This window comes from Carassius carassius, chromosome 33 (assembly GCF_963082965.1).
Source record: "Carassius carassius chromosome 33, fCarCar2.1, whole genome shotgun sequence".
Taxonomy (NCBI): domain Eukaryota; kingdom Metazoa; phylum Chordata; class Actinopteri; order Cypriniformes; family Cyprinidae; genus Carassius; species Carassius carassius.
In genome coordinates, this window is record NC_081787.1 from 2433852 (window position 1) to 2451371 (window position 17520).

A 17520-nucleotide genomic window follows, 5' to 3' on the forward strand; every position below is an offset into this window, starting at 1 on the left:
ATAAACCCCCGCCTTCACGCACTTCGGCGTGGGAGGACAAGGAGATTGCTGGTCCTAGCCTAGTTCAGTACAGTATATGTTGTGAGCGTGCTTCAGATCTCCGGAGATAGCACGGTACGCTGTGTCCAGCCCAGAGGTGAAAGCCATCCAAAGCAGAGTAACTGTGTTTTGTGTCCAAGTTGATACCTGTGGAGAGGAAAGGAAAGAGAGTGAGTAACACAAGGAGAAACAGAGGAAACCTGTACTTACAGTGCGCTGTGTTCAGCCCAGAGGTGAGAGCCATTCAAAGCAAACTAACTGTGCTATTGTGCCCAAGTTGATACCTGTGGAGAGAAAAGGAGAGAGAGAGTGAATAACACGAGGAGGAATAGAGCGAACCCTGTACTTACAGTACGCTGTGTCCAGCCCAGAGGTGAAAGCCATCCAAAGCAGAGTAACTGTGTTTTGTGTCCAAGTTGATACCTGTGGAGAGGAAAGGAAAGAGAGTGAGTAACACAAGGAGAAACAGAGGAAACCTGTACTTACAGTGCGCTGTGTTCAGCCCAGAGGTGAGAGCCATTCAAAGCAAACTAACGGTGCTATTGTGCCCAAGTTGATATCTGTGGAGAGAAAAGGAGAGAGAGGGAATAACACGAGGAGGAATAGAGCGAACCCTGTACTTACAGTACGCTGTGTCCAGCCCAGAGGTGAGAGCCATTTAAAGCAAACTAACTGTGCTATTGTGCCCAAGTTGATACCTGTGGAGAGAAAAGGAGAGAGAGGTGAATAACACGAGGAGGAATAGAGCGAACCCTGTACTTACAGTACGCTGTGTCCAGCCCAGAGGTGAGAGCCATTCAAAGCAAACTAACTGTGCTATTGTGCCCAAGTTGATACCTGTGGAGAGAAAAGGAGAGAGAGAGTGAATAACACGAGGAGGAATAGAGCGAACCCTGTACTTACAGTACGCTGTGTCCAGCCCAGAGGTGAGAGCCATTCAAAGCAAACTAACTGTGCTATTGTGCCCAAGTTGATACCTGTGGAGAGAAAAGGAGAGAGAGAGTGAATAACACGAGGAGGAATAGAGCGAACCCTGTACTTACAGTACGCTGTGTCCAGCCCAGAGGTGAGAGCCATTCAAAGCAAACTAACTGTGCTATTGTGCCCAAGTTGATACCTGTGGAGAGAAAAGGAGAGAGAGTGGGTAACACGAGGAGAGACTGAGGAAACCTGTACTTACGCCGCTGCCTGTGGAGAAAGAGAAAGCGAGTGAGCACCCAAGGAACGAACTGTGTGAACCAGTACTTACTGTGAGCTGTAATCAGCGAAGAGGTGAGAGCAGAACCAAGCTGAACTAACTGTGCCTGTGTGTCCCAGCCGTTGCCTGTGGAGAAAGAGAAAGCGAGTGAGCACCCAAGGAACGAACTGTGTGAACCAGTACTTACTGTGAGCTGTAATCAGCGAAGAGGTGAGAGCAAAACCAAGCTGAATTAACTGTGCCTGTGTGTCCCAGCCGTTGCCTGTGGAGAAAGAGAAAGAGCCCGTTGCCTGTGGAGGAAGAGAAAGAGAGTGAGCACCTCGAGAACGAACTGTGTGAACCAGTACTTACCGTGAGCTGTATTCAGCGAAGAGGAGGAAGAAGGAGGGCGCTACGGATACCTAAGACTCAGGCCGGGGCCCGAGTCCTACGCCCCGGATCCCCGTGGCCCCCTTGCTCCCTGACCTCTTCCCGGCCATAGCCCATCTGGAGGGCCGAGTCAGAGTTTAGTTTTAATTGCCCTTTCCCTATTCCCCAAGCTATTTTTAAATATTTAAATAAAGATTGTTTTATCACTTACTTGTTCTCGTGTTGTTTGGCCATTGGGTCGGGTTTGGGGACCTCCTCGAGGTGGAAGTTGAGAAGGGGTGTGGCTTAGTTAAAGCATAGCCAGCCCCTGGTTGTGACACATGTATAGGTTAATTTAAATTCTTTGATTTGGGCTAAGTTAAACATTTTAATCATTATAATAAACAATGACTATAGCTAGTCTATGAATCTATCTTTCACATTAAAACAGTCCAGTTATAATTTAACCGACACAAGATCAACTACGTCATCAAAACAGCTTACAAATAAATTTATAAACAACTGAAAAAGTGCATACTTGGTTAAAATTTATATGTTATCGAATATAAAAACACGTCGCAAGCATATTAAGCTGATTCTTGATAACGGTAAAACTCCTTACCTGGTGTATAAATTATCATATAGGCCTATATATAGCCTAGCCTATATATATATATATATATATATATATATATATATATATATATAGTATAGACACACACGTGCATAATTGAACACAAACATTTTTATTTTTATTTTAATGATTTTTTTTTTTAAATAAGCGTTGCAAGGCATGTAAAGAAAACATTTGTGAACATTTAGGCAAATTCTATAATAAAAACCTGGCAGATTTAGTTAAAGAAAGTCTAAAAACAGCTGTCTATACGTGTGTTAAGTTGAATGCAAGACGATTCAAACCCCCACGCAGGCATATCTCGTGCACGAGCTTCCTTCAGGGGGTGTTCAATTCGGAAGTGATTGACAGGGATGAAGAGGTCTGTGGTTTCATCACTGCACAGACTCGTTTAGATAACACCCATCTCACCCCTCTGTCCCATCATTTCCTAAACTGGTCGACCTACAGGAAGCTTTCAAGAACGTTATCCAGCTCTTTATCTGCTCCCAATGCGCTGTTGAAAGACAAACGTAGATGCAGTTGCTTTGTGGGAGTTTGTGCCTCTTCTTCTCTCGACCATGTAGTCTGTCATAATATTTATTTGAGAAATGCATCAAACAAGACGAATTATTCGACTCAGCTCCAAGCGAGCTCTGTCTCAGAAAACCGTATAGTAAACTCTCAGAAACATTTGCACGTTTGACTGTCACTGAATCCAGAAGCGCTCAGTGGAGGAGAGGCTTCATAAATCACAGTGATATAAAGCAGTTTGCATAAGCTGCGGAGTCAGTTTACTTTATTTCACCAATTATTGCAGATGGATAAGGGAGTGTTGATTCGCTCATAGAGAAAAGTGCTCGGGCTCATTAATCAGAAACGCCTGTCTGAGACTCTGAGCACTGATTTTCTCCAAAACTATAAACATGAAGCACTTGTGCACCATTTACTCTGCAGCATTAACCGTCAGAGATCAAATAAACGATAATACTGTCTGTCTCCTCTGCACAAGCACAAACTATTAATTTCCAGAAGAACGGCACCAATTAAAAAAAACTGGATTCATGTTGCATTATAATTACATTTTTAAAGAATATTAGGCCTACTAGTGAAATAATTGCTTGGAGAGGCTTGTGATTGTTTATTATTAGCCCATTATTATTATTAACCAATAATTAATTACTGAAAATGGATAACCCGATCTCTTGAAAGTGCGTATTAATAACACGAGTTTCTATTTTCATTTGGCATAGCCTATTATTTATACGCAAAAATGAACTTTTGTGTGCATTTAATAGTATTCAATGGATAGGATTAGGGGTGTGAGGTTCGTGCTTAATATATGAATGCAAAAACAAAGTATATTTAACCCGATCGATTTCTGTGCACGCAAAATACAAATCGTGTATTGATAGGCCTTGGTATTTTCATGAGACCGGGCTCAAGTAGGCTAACGTGTACCGGATCGAGTAACGTGTTACCGAGTTATCGCAGATATCCAAAATTCGATTAAACAAAAATAAAAGAAATACAGATGCATTAAAAATTTCAGTAAACATTGATAATTAAAGATTATTCACATAGACTAATATAAAACAAATTAAACTAGCCTATCTGCATCGTCTAAAGTAGTCTAAATAGAAAATGCAATAGAAAATATCTAATAAATGTATATATTATATTTGGGTTCTTGTAATAGGCTATCCATAATTTCTATATTTTATATGAATCGCCATGTGTTGCTCTTCTGCTGCGGCTGTTCGGCGTGGGTGGGTTTCTGGTTTGTTGTCATCTGTTATCACGTCTTGATAACAAACCCAGTGGCACCAGAATCTTTCAGTGGTAGACAGTTGGGTTTGTCATTGCAGGTGTCAGGTTCCAGCAATGCCAGTGTCTGATCCCTTGGAGAAAACTCTTCTCTGGCCTGTATGGCTTCCTCTAGATTAAGCAATTAAGAAGAAAACAAACACACTTTTGCGCTCAGTGCCAGATCCAGCCAAAAGGGACATTTGCAGCCTCGAAGATATAATTAACAGAGATTATTTAAATCAAAGATGTCAGACTTCACTTTACAGTCAATAAAAAGCGTCCACCTGAATTGTTTTTATTAGCTATATGCTGCAACACCAAACGACTGTAAAGAGCAAAAATAATAATTTGGATAAAAGCGATGCTTGTTGATGTGACTAAAGTTGCTATAATTGGTGGATTATTTATCTTATGCATGGACTTGTTTGGAGGTCTCACAGATCATTTTAATATTATGCGTCATTTGGCCAATGGGAAGCTCTGAAATGTTGTGCGCGCTGCTGACCCCGCCCCTCTGCGTCATCACAGCAGGCAGTCACTCCTTACACCCCGAAAGTGTGTTATGAGGGCTCTGTTAGAAAGGTGAACCTGGGTTTATACCTCTAAAAACAAGAGTTTAACCCTGCTAAATGCCAGCCTGGTCGCTCAGACGGACCTTCATTTCATGGCAATGTTCTCCAGCCAGATGACTTCCACTCCTTTCTCAGTGCGGGACATACTGAACCTGGAGCAGAATCAGGAGGACTTGGTGTCTCTGGACATGTCTCAAAAGCTGGACAGTGCACTTATTCCGACCTCATCCTGCATGCTGTCCACTTTCAAACAAGAGCAGTACATGGACATGCCATCCGGAGCCTCTCTCTTCACCGAAGACCTTCTGGACGTCAGAGGCACCAAAAACAGCCCTCTGAACTTCTGTAACGCTGCTTTTTATGGGAAAAATGTCCTAGAAATAGACTATGTTAAAGGCGCAAAGACGGATGACACGTTTGAAGAAAAGGAGAAAAAAGGTGAGCAGGAACGGGACATTTATCGGAAATTAAACACAGATGCGTTTTAGGATCATTTAAATTCTCAGCAAACTCAGATGACAAATGTAAAACTCGTATTGAATCTTTTAAAAAACATTTTAAAGAAGGGCAGGTTGATTAGAACACTAATTAAATGAATACAATTGAAAAAATAATAGTAAAAAGTAATTAATTAGCCTATTATTCCGCTTTTTAGTAAGTAAAAATAATAATAATAATCTTTTAGCCAGAAAAAGTTTAAGATTAAAATCAGTATGTGCATTCTTACAAATTAAATTTAATAAAGTTATTATTAATAGGCATCTTTGATTCCATATATTTCTCTATAGAGAAACTTTAACATCCACCTTTAATACGGGGGAAAAAGGTTCTTCAGAGTCAAATGTTTTTCACACTTAGGAAAAATTGTTCATTTAAGAACTGTTCCCCAAAAAGGTTATTTATTTAATCCAAAATGTATTTTGTGGATTTAAAAACTTTTATAATTTCAAATGTTTTAAATTACGTTTTAAATTACTGTTTTACTTATTAGGCTAGTAAGTAAATATAGTATAAATATATAGCCTGAATAAACAAATACATACATGCATTCCTCGGTTTAATTTCTAAATGGAATGAATGGATAAAAACAAGTGTTATTATATTGACTATTTCTGTCCCACTAATGAAATAAATCATCCATTTTAAGACATAAGCTGTTCTCAGGAAGATCCAAGTGAAGATGTGAAGCTGGATGATGCGGATCGACCCAAACAGAGGAAAAGGAGGAAGCCTCGGGTTCTGTTCTCTCAAGCGCAGGTGTACGAGCTGGAGAGGCGCTTCAAACAGCAGAAATACCTCTCTGCACCTGATAGAGATCATCTAGCCAGCGTGCTCAAACTCACTTCCACACAGGTCAAGATCTGGTTCCAGAACCGACGCTATAAGTGCAAGAGGCAGCGTCAGGACCAGACCCTGGAGATGGTGGGCATCGCGCCTCCGAGACGCATCTCGGTGCCGGTTCTGGTTCGGGATGGAAAGCCGTGCATGGGCGACGCTTCCACATACAACACATCTTACAACGTGGGGATCAATCACTTCACTTACAACAGCTACCCTGCGTTTAGTAATTTCCCGAGTCCGGGCAACACAAACTACTCATGCAACTACCCACCGAGCATGTCCTCCATCCAGCCCACACAGTCCAACAACAACTACATCAACTTTGGAGTTGGGGATCTAAATAACGTGCAGGCTCCGTTTCAGTCCAGCAGCGGGGTTCCCTCACTACACGGCATCCGTGCTTGGTGAAAATTAGAAATAAGAACTTTTAATGCATGCATCATTTCTATTGACATTTACGTTCAAATGACAAGTGATCATTTGAATAGACAGAATCCAGACCGGGTTTACACACGTTCATTTTAGGCTTTAATAGCTATCTTTACGCATCGTTTTCTTTAAAAACCTGTCTGAATTATTTGCTTGCACTTGAGTTAAATTATGAGAGATAAACCTCACGTGAAATATATCCTATTAGGTAGATTATTTATCTTTTTTCTCTCCAACAGATGGCCTTTAAAACTCGGTCGTAGTTGCAAGTTCTCTTCCTTTCTTTCTTTTTCTTTCTTTCTTTCTTTCTTTCTTTCGTTCTTTATTTTTCTTTCTTTCTTTCTTTCTTTCCAAGGTCAGTCTTATTTTTTATATAAAAAACCTCACAGACAAATATTATAGACTGCAACCAAATAAATGAACTATTATTAATAAGAAACATTTTTGTGTGTGTCATATATAGCCAGAAGTATACCTGATAAATACTCTCGAATTGAGGTTTTGTTATTCATTTGCTTGTGTAAATCGAATGTGTAAGCTTTTTGGAGAAATAATAAAGTCTTTTCGAGAATGCAATTATTATTTGGTTTGTGTAGAATAACAATACTGATAATTAAAATTCGACGTATTAATATTCGTAAATTAGGCTATATTTACGAATTGCATTAAACTGATAAAAAACTTTATTATTATTATTGTTATAGCCTATTTGCTGAATCCTAAATATAGGCCTATAGCTTCATAAATAGCTAATAACATTTTTTAAAACAATTTACTATTTTAAGAGTTTATGTTTGGTTTGAGATATAATCTACTTCACTATGACTTATCAATCAAATAAAAATACTGAAAAAAAAAATAATAGCTATGTAATAAGCACATTTCCGCGAGGAGGTAAAACTTGCGCTTTAAACGTGTAGAAATAATCCAAAAATGCAGAGAGCCTACTTCAGGGTGAGAAGTTCATTTTGGTCATCATTTTGAAGATCGCTCCGATTGCAGTTCACTGCCTGATAAGGTTAACGATAAAACTGCACTCTCTAATTGTGCATCCACCCGCAATATTATTATTATTATTTATTTTTTTTGTCGATAGCAACAGATACCCAACCCTTGACCATTAAAATTGTTTTGCATGCTATTCTTGCAATGGTCGATGTCACACTTGATTGTCAACACAAAAGTGATCTGCTTAGTGTGCAGAATGGCACAATTTGCTTGACACAGAGAGGTAAGGGTGCAAAGACCTGGATGGAGGAGGGAAGGAAATCCATATTAGCTGCCACTTAAAATGAGTAATAGATTGTCCTCGGCTCGGGCATCTCTCTGTCTGGGTTCTCCACACATATCAGTACAGTTCCCCCTCTCCACCACATCGACTGAGCCTGCATCTACTTACAGCTGAAATATACTACAATAGCAAGCTTACTGTGGACATTTCAAGTCAAATATGGGAGGTAAAGAGAAAGGTCACACTGCAGTTATAGTGGCCTACTCTTCAGAGGCGTTGAAAAGAACAAGTCAGATAACATGAACGCACTTCTCTAAAAATAACAGACCTTGTCCTCAGGCCACAACAGAAGGAGAATGACAGAGAGAGAGAGCAGGGATGGAATAATCAGCTTTTCCGGGTCTTATCAAAGGAAAGACAGGGTCGCATGCCTCTTTATCAGCGGAGCTCTGATTATGGTCATAGCTTTTCTGAGCTTTCCCCTGCGATACTCTGATTCTGTCCTGTCCAGAACAGCTGCTGCTTCATCACTGCACTGAGACGTGAGTTTAACTCACCTTACATTGCCTCTCATACAGGACATGTCCATGTGACAGCCTCCAGAGTCTAGCGTGTGTTCAGTGATAGTTATGTGATAATAGTGTTATCACATTATAGTTAACAGCAAATAATGTTATGGAATAAAAATAACTTATGACACCTACAAAATGATAACACAGATGAGCTGCTGCTTTAATAGTTAAATACACTAACATATCACATGCCATGTTTGGTCTGTATGTAGCCTAAACGAAGGGAAAAAGTATTTTCTTCAGACTCTCTGTTATGCCGCTGGAAGTCTGAGCAAGGCTTTCTTTGGTCATCTTTCTTATCAAACAGATTCAGGCGATCAGAAGTAGCATTAAAAACATCAGACAGTGAAGAAATGCTGCTTTCAAACTCACCTGTGTCTGAATTTAACAAATCCTTCTCCAGCTAATCAATGGACATGTCTACAGTTTGCTTTGTATTCCTGTGCATTCACTGACCTCCTGTAGTGTTTGAAAACATTATATTTACATTTAGTTGAATTAAAAACGATAATTATATTTTATGGCACTAATAGAATGTTGCAGATGTTATAGCCCCACGACAAAAAAATTAAATTCTTGATTTACCATAATAGCTTCAAAATGTAATTCGTCACTTGTTAGAATTGTACGGTCCTTGTAATTCATTCATTTAATTAGTATTCCTAATATTTGTATTTTTAAAATACTGTCCCTAAAACACCACAAATATGACAAATATCGTAATGTTTAATTTTTATAAATATGAACACCTTGACGTTTTATAAAACATTAATTCCTAAACGGGAGTTTTTATTTCTAAATCAAACTGGATGATTTCTCGCTCACAGACTCGGGCGTGTGCACCTGCAGAGGATGACGCCATCGCTGCAGTCTGGACGCTGATGACTGATGACTTCCGGACACAAAAGCGCGGACAATTCCAAAATAAAAGTCGTGACTGCTCAGCGACTGAACGTGTTTAGTTATCATCCGAGGAGTGTGTGTAGTGTGTTAACCTGAAACCGGATGCCAGTTTTTTAAACAACTTATTTTTTTTCTACTGAGATACATTTATGGTCGACCGTCACTATTTTGGATATGAAAGGTTAATATATATAATGCATAATTTGATCAACACCATATTGGTGTTCAGAAAAAAGGTCACAAATACTGACAATGATCCCCTGCTAAAGAAAGAAAGAAAGTTACTGGAAAAACACTATGTACATAAACGAGGGTAGGATGCAGGAGACAGATACATCAGGAGGACACAGACTCGTGTGTGTCATCTCAGCTACCATCTGCGCTTTGTTTATTCATACATTCTATTTTATTATTATTATTATTATTATTTTACTTTTTTTTGACATTAACGTTTAATTGGATATTTCTTTATTTTTTCCACACATCACATGTTTGATATCTCAAGCACTTTTATTTTGCTTCTAACTTTTGGTGGAAAATGTATACACACACACACACACACACATACAATTTTTTTTTTTTTTTTTTGTGAAAAGTGGGTTCATCCCATAGGCGTAATGGTTTTCATACTGTACAAACTGTATATTATATGGCCCTACACCAACCCTACACCTAACCCTAACCCTCACAGGAAACTTTGTGCATTTTTACTTTCTCAAAAAAACTCATTCTGTATGATTTATAAGCGTTTTGAAAAATGGGGACATGGTTTATGTCCTCATAAGTCACCCTCTCCTTGTAATACCTGTGTCATACCCATGACATTATACAGAGTTGTGTCCTGATATGACACAAAAACAAGAGCACACACACACACACACACACACACACACATAGGACGTATTTCTAATTCTGGATTTGAGTTCTGGAATTCTGGAAGTGTAAAAAAAACATTGAAAAGTACGATAAATGTTTCTAAGACCATTTTTAGAATCACAAAATTTCAGATTTTACTCAGAGACCAAAACACGTCTGCCTGCTGCTCGAGCCGACACGAATTAGTGAACTCAAATAGTCTACCAAAGACGATTTTTCTTGTTGTTTAGCGCCCTCTACTGTTGACAATTGAGCAAAGATCAACTGTATAATTGATGTAATCTAGTAAATGGCTCCATCAATTTTAATTCCCAGGGCGGTTAACAGACTGACACACGTGGTTCATACAACCAAAATGAACAATATATATATATAAAAGCATAATAGTAATAATTTTGCATGCCATTGGCCCTATTACGATTGAGATGAAAGGTGGGATCTGGTTCACTGGGTCCAAAGAGAAGTGAGGAGTGTCAGTCGGTGTCCAGCTTCAGGGTTTGTTTGATTGTTGAGCTCTGAATATCTGCGTGACATGATCGCTGGAGAGCACAGGAGACAACAGATCGTCAGATGATTCAACATCTGTTCAGCAGGTGAGCTTTATACATTACAAAACCTGTTAGCTATATAAAACCCATCAAAATTAGAAATGGTTTACCTCGTTGTGTTTTAGATTAAATAAAAAGTGTTAAGCAAAAACTGCAGTTTTACAAGGTGTTGATGAAAGAAAATAGTCGTTCTGGGCAAAATGTGATTTAGTTACTCCAAACAGCATGCAATTGACATTCAAAATTGACTTGACTTTGTGTAGAAGTCTACATTTATGGATTTTAATTGATTAATCTCACCTACTTCAACAAACGTTGCATTTTTAGGATATACTTTAGTGTTTTGACATTCAGTTCATCACCTTGATTAAGTAACCTTTTTACTCTGAATATAGAGAGTAGTTACACCAGACAAATGTGTACGTTTTAAACATTTATTCTGTGTATGGGGTAAGTTGTCACAGTGAAACCTGCCATTAAGCAGCATATTACGTGCGTTTCAGTACAACACAATTTTGAAACACAAATTATTTATGAAACGGCACAAATGTTCGGAAAAGTCAAACCATTTGTTTGGCTAACAAATGACTCATGTAATTAATAAATCGTATAATCTTATGACATTAAAAATATGTGTGACGACTTGCCCCAGCTTGACGACTTTGAAAAAATACAGAGAACCAGATCAAATCTGTCTTCATTATATAATGGCATCTTGTCTGATATAATTATGTAGTCATTTTTAGAGTTTTTTATTTTTTTATTTGTTTAAATTTTCTGATATACAGTGCTGGGTAGAAACTGATTACATGTATTCTGGATTATGTAATCAGATTCAAATAATTAAGTAATTGTAATTAGATTATATTACATTTTAAAATAATAATAATAATAATAGTAATAAAAACTCTACTGTTAGTCATATAATTCAGCTTTGAATATTGACAATATAGAATGGCTATGTAAATATCATTAATAAATTAATTTATGTTACATACTTCTTGAATTTTAGGACAAAAGCACTTTGCAGTCAATTAAACCGTGTTAATATTTCGATAATTTAAAAACAAGATATTAACATGTTTGCAGTTCTCTGATTTCGGTTAGTTGTCAAATTTACATGCAGGCAAATATATATAATATTTAAAAATGTAAACATTTTAATCATTTTAATTTGACATAAATGTATGATTTAATTAAACTTCTTTTCATTTAATGCAATATGCACTGCTTTTCACGATGTTATAACAAAGAATGGAATACATTTTATTTCTCTTTGCTTTTCAGAACAATAATCCCATTCAAATCTGTAAATGGGTCAAAAGTAATCTAAAAGTAATCCAAAAGCAATCCAGAAGTACTCGGAATACGTTATCTAAAATAAGAATCTAGATTACATAACTGACTACAGTTTTTATCATCTAATCTGTAACAGACTACAATTTGTTAGTAATCTAAGCAGGACTGCTGATATATATCTTCTCCATTTATAAAGACGTGTTATAATATTGATATAACTTCTGATCATGTTGTCAAGTGGTTATAGGGACTTATTCAAGTTTGTTTTCTCATGAACTGGACTGAAGTGTGTGTGGGACCAAAATAAGACCACAATGAGCTTTTAAAATCCAGCAATTATTGTAGATATGTTGTTGCAATAAGACAAACCGTATGCTCACAATGGTTTTGGGAAATGTTAAGTAAATCGAGGCTGAAGAAGAGACGCTTTAACGACATTATTTTGAAATCAGTGTGGAATGAATGTGGACGCTGTCATACTAGTACAAATAAATAATAATATTTGATGTCTTTAGTGGTCTGCACTAACCCCTTTTCCACACATTTGCTCCACTTGATCTCTGTGTTCGTCATTGCAGAGGGTGGAGTGAGCTCCTCGTTTAGTGAGTGATGATTTTCCATACAAAGGGAACCTGTCTAACGGGATTAACTACAGAATTCGGAAGAAGGATCTGCATCCGTGGACTAAAAAGTGCTGTTTGTCGAGTACTTAAAGTCTTTTTTGTATAGCAAGCAACATTAGAAACTTTATCGGTAGTGTGCTATAGTAACCCCAGATGCCATACTTCTATAATGCCACTGTCATTAACTCGATACGGTCCTGTAAAAACAACAAATGAAACAACAAATTTGTTCTGTCATTTAACAGATGCTTTTATACACAGTTCAGTGTTTGCTATACATAGCTGCATTCAGTGTTATGCCTTGAGTTGCTACAGCACAAGTAAATTAAATAGACATGAAGGGTTGATTTCTGGAGGACGATGTTGACTTTGCAGCTCTGGCTATAGCGTGTGCTTCAGGCTGGCCATCAGTAAACAGGCTAACATGAACAAATACTCCCTGGATATTCTGACTCAACAGAGTTTACTGTTCTTATTAAGGGTCATGGCAGGTGTTTTGTTGCAGTCATTACAATCAAATTTTGATGGAAACATTTGAGTTCCTACACGATCGTCATCACCATAGTCAAAAGTCACAGTATTTTAGTTTTTAAAGTAAACAAATATCATTAAGATAAAGGCTTTGAATTAGTGATAAAATAATATTATGATGCTCATTTCAAAAAAATATATTTAATTAATTTAAAATGCATTGATTCTTCTATTATGGATTCTATTTTAATTTCTGCAATAAAATTAATTTAGATATTTTCAGGGGCATGAGATAAAAATTAGAAAATCTTGATTTCAGAAAAATATACAAAAAAGACATCCTTTCAACAAAAAAAAAATGCTTATTATTATTTTTTTAAATGTTGTCAATCAAGTTTAACCATCAACATTCAGAAAAGTAAAACAGCAAATGATGTCACAAATTAAATTAAAAATTTTCCGTTTTAATGGTTAAATTAAATTTTATTCATCCAAAAGCATATGTAAATAATTTAAATCATGAATGCATTTTATTAAAGCTTGAACAAAAATTACATTTATTTAGTTTTATTTTTTTCTCGGATTCCATTTTATTACGTACATATTCTGTTTAACATTTGAATTATTCTAGATTCCATTATATATAATGTATTAATGACATGTTAATGATCAAAACCAATGTCTAATTAATTGAATTCATAAAAGCTACTTAATTGATTAATTTGTTTACAATAATAGGGCCCTATGAAATATTTAGTTTATTTTTTCTTTCCAGAAATGTTGTGTTCTGTATTTTAATTTTTATGGTGATCAAACCTACTGCAAAAGTAAAACATGGAAGAAATATGATGATTATTCTTCTAAAAAGTTTTTAAATAATTGTATTATTATTTATTTTTCATTATTACATTAAGACGTCACAATTTTCGTCCTGATTTCTTCAAGCTAAACCGAACTTTTATTTTGACGGGTTGCCTAGAAAACCTTTAGTTTCTGTGTGTGTGTGTGAAATGGTGATAGTTTTTCTCAAATGAAACTGTCAGATGCTCATGAAATGACTGTTGAGATGTTGTTCACATGTTCGTGTCCTCATTTAGTGAGATGGCAGAAGCTTTTAAATGTTATGTGTGCCATTCATTCACACAGAGACACGCAGAACAATCAGATTTATATTTAAATATATCTCTAATGGTTTAATACTCACAGTCCATATCGCCATTGTCCGTGACATTACACGTTATTCGGTAAATTAAATTTTTATGACTGTATCCCGCGATTCCATCAACTTCAAGTTGCAAGGAAAAGTTATTTTACGTTGTAAAATGTCATGTGTGTGTCTTTGTGTGTAAACTTTAAAAACTCTAAATGAAGAGTTTGCATGAATTAAACATGCAATACATTCTTACAACCTACAGTATGATGTTTATAGTGTGATTTTTTTTTGTCTACAGAACACAGAATGTCCAAAAATCAGAACTCCCTTAAAAGATCCGACTTGAAGCATGCACTGGATTTTTAAAGCACAAAGATAATCTCATCTTCAGCCCATGATGAACAGCGCCTCATTCACACTGAATCTCTCCAGGTTAAGCAACGGGACAGATGTGGCGGTCTCGGGTCCCATCACCTGGAGGATGGCCATGATCACTCTCATAACCGTCCCGCTCTCCTTCGTCACCATCACAGGCAACGTCCTGGTCATGATCTCTTTTCGGGTCAACCCTCTCCTGAGGACAGTGAGCAACTACTTCCTGTTAAGCTTGGCTGTGGCTGACTTCATTTTGGGCGCCGTCTCGATGAACCTCTACACTACCTACATCCTGATCGGCCACTGGACTTTAGGAAACCTAGCCTGTGATGTGTGGTTGACTGTGGATTATGTGGCAAGCAATGCTTCTGTTATGAACCTGCTGGCCATCAGCGTCGACCGCTATCTCTCTGTCATGCGACCTCTGACCTATCGGGCCACTAGAACGCCCAGAAGAGCCGCAGTGCTGATTACTCTAGCGTGGACCGTCTCATTCGTGCTTTGGGCTCCTGCTATTTTATTCTGGCAGTATATAGTGGGTGAACGTACTGTTCCAGAGGAAGAGTGTTCAGTGCAGTTCCTGTCTGAGCCTGTGATCACATTCGGGACGGCCATCGCCGCCTTTTACCTCCCGGTGAGCGTGATGGTGGCGTTATACTGGCGGGTGTACCGCGAGACAGAGAAACGCTCTCAGCAGCTCGCTGGACTCATGGCTTCACAGGGAGGACGCACGGGAAACACATCTCAGGTGGGTTTCACATGGGCTCGTCCATTATTACACATTTTAGATCATTAAAATGTTATTTGTTAGCATCAATGCATCATTTAAGCACCATTGAACCTTTCCATTCTACTAAATGTTCCTTATAGTGGATAAAAAAGATTTCTAGATTTACAGTGTTCTTTACGCTATGGGAAAGAAATGGTTCTTTTAAGAACTGTTCACTGAAAAGTTATTTGGGAAACCAAAAACGGATCTTCTAAAAAAAAAAAGAAAAAAAAAGGATACTTAAGTTCACTCAACTTAAAAGTTGTTATATTTTCAAAGCCTATTAAATGTTAAAAATAATGGTGTATGATTACTGTCTATAATTGAGGGAAAATGCATTTAATAGAGACATTAGTAGCAGTAGGCTTCATTAATAATAGGCTACTTTGTGAATAGATGCCATTAAACACCAATATATCACATTTATGATGTGCCTATATTAATGTGGAGATTCAGTGTGAAATTATGGCATTAAATGCTAACGTGTGATTAATCGTGATTAATTACAGAAGAAATGTGCAGTTATTTCATGTCTTAATCGATTGACACACACACATGTCCAACAGCTTATTAATTTGCAGTTACTTTTTAATAATTTGTTTTAGTTCATTTTAAATTGTGGCTACAGTGTAACAATTCACTTGCCATAATTTAACTAAAACAAGGGAATTATTTAGTACAATGTGGTGATGATTTATCTAAAACAAGGGAAGACATTAATAAGTCTTAATTTATACACATGATATCTTGTTTTTCCCCTGCTTTTAAGGTGTTCCCAATTAAGGTGGGAACATACTGCAACAGAGTGAATATATACAGAGCTAAAGTTTTATATTTTAATGCTATCATAATGACTCCCAAAAATGTATGTAACAAGATGTATAGTAATGAAAGTAATGAAAACAAATACCTATTTAAACAAAACATCGCAGAATAAAAAAAAAACACAGACCAAACATGATACTGCTATGAGCCAGTGTTATTTTAGTATCATTTATGTACTATTACAGAATTTATTAATATTTTTAGTTTACTTTTTAAAATAATTTTTATATGTAATTTTCTTGTTTTTTTTTTATTCTTTATTTTCAATTTTATATTTACATTTTAGTTTTAGTCATTTTAGTACATCAACTTAATCTTATTTCAGTTAGTTGCCAAGACAAAAATGAAAATAAATAAATAATATATATATATATTTGTAAATACAGTTTAAATAAATAGTTAAAAATAGTTTTTTTTCAGCTTTATTTCAGTAACTGAATTTTTTTTTAATCATTCTAGAGGCCTTTTATTGAACAAATATGCATAAAATCCTAATTTTGGTCCATTTTGCATATAGAAAAAGACTTCAAATTTCCTATTTGTATTTCTGATAAAAGCATAATTTGTTATTGTTGTTAATTGGCATTGACCCTGAAGCTGACAGACATGGACTCCATGGAGTTCACGTGATCATTAAATAAGCTTATAATCATTCCAATTGAAGTAAACTATGGCATTTTTATTGAATAAATAGCGTATTTACATTAAATTTTTGTCATTTAATTTATATCTCCCAGAGATCTTGTCACAGCAACTCTCGCAGCGTTGAAGACGTCGGACCACAAACAGACCAGAAGCAGCTCAAGAAGACACACAGCAGCATCTGTCCAATCCTCACCCGTCGGACAGCAGCGTGGTGGAAGAAACGCAGGCAAAGAGACGAGATGTCCAGCTCGTGTACCACATACAGCCATCCACAGATGAACACAGACCGCGCTTCTCCAACACCAGACGATAATCCCAAATACATCCCACTCGTTCGGATGGAGGAGACTGCAGTCAGTGATCTTGACGCCACCAAGAGGAGCTTTGACTCAGGAAGTCAGAATTCCCTGGATTCCCGAATGAATCCTGCCACGCACGCTCCCGCTCGCCAGCAGACCCGCAGAGCCCGGACCTCAGGTCTGATTCGGGAGAAGAAAGCGGCCCGGACCCTCAGTGCCATTCTCCTGGCTTTCATTGTAACATGGACACCTTACAACATCATGGTCCTGGTCTCCACTTTCTGTGAGGACTGCGTTCCTGAGGGACTGTGGCAGCTGGGATACTGGCTCTGTTATGTCAACAGCACAGTGAACCCTGTCTGCTACGCGCTCTGTAACAAGCACTTCCGGGTCACCTTCAGAGCGCTGCTGCTCTGTAGGTGGAAGGAGCAGAAGAAGGGGATCAGATGGACCCCGACAGGCACTGGCTGATTACATCACGAATCGGGTTTTCTCTTCATGATATCAGTGATTCGGCACTGGCTGATCTTTATTATGATGCCGAAGAGCACGTGGGCTTGAAAAGATCCTAGAGATCAAAGT

The 17520-nt window shown here is 37.3% G+C and overlaps 2 protein-coding genes across 2 annotated transcripts; both read left to right on the forward strand.

The window, feature by feature from the left end:
- Positions 1-4520: 4520 nt before the first annotated feature.
- On the forward strand, positions 4521-6376 carry LOC132114185 (homeobox protein Nkx-2.5-like). Its single transcript, XM_059522299.1, has 2 exons — positions 4521-5017; positions 5727-6376. Exons 1-2 carry the CDS (start codon positions 4672-4674, stop codon positions 6326-6328), a joined length of 948 nt encoding a protein of 315 aa, XP_059378282.1. The 5' UTR covers positions 4521-4671; the 3' UTR covers positions 6329-6376.
- Positions 6377-14506: 8130 nt separating this feature from the next.
- chrm1a (cholinergic receptor, muscarinic 1a) lies at positions 14507-17473 on the forward strand. Its single transcript, XM_059522244.1, has 2 exons — positions 14507-15148; positions 16732-17473. Exons 1-2 carry the CDS (start codon positions 14507-14509, stop codon positions 17407-17409), a joined length of 1320 nt encoding a protein of 439 aa, XP_059378227.1. The 3' UTR covers positions 17410-17473.
- The last annotated feature ends 47 nt before the right edge of the window (positions 17474-17520 follow it).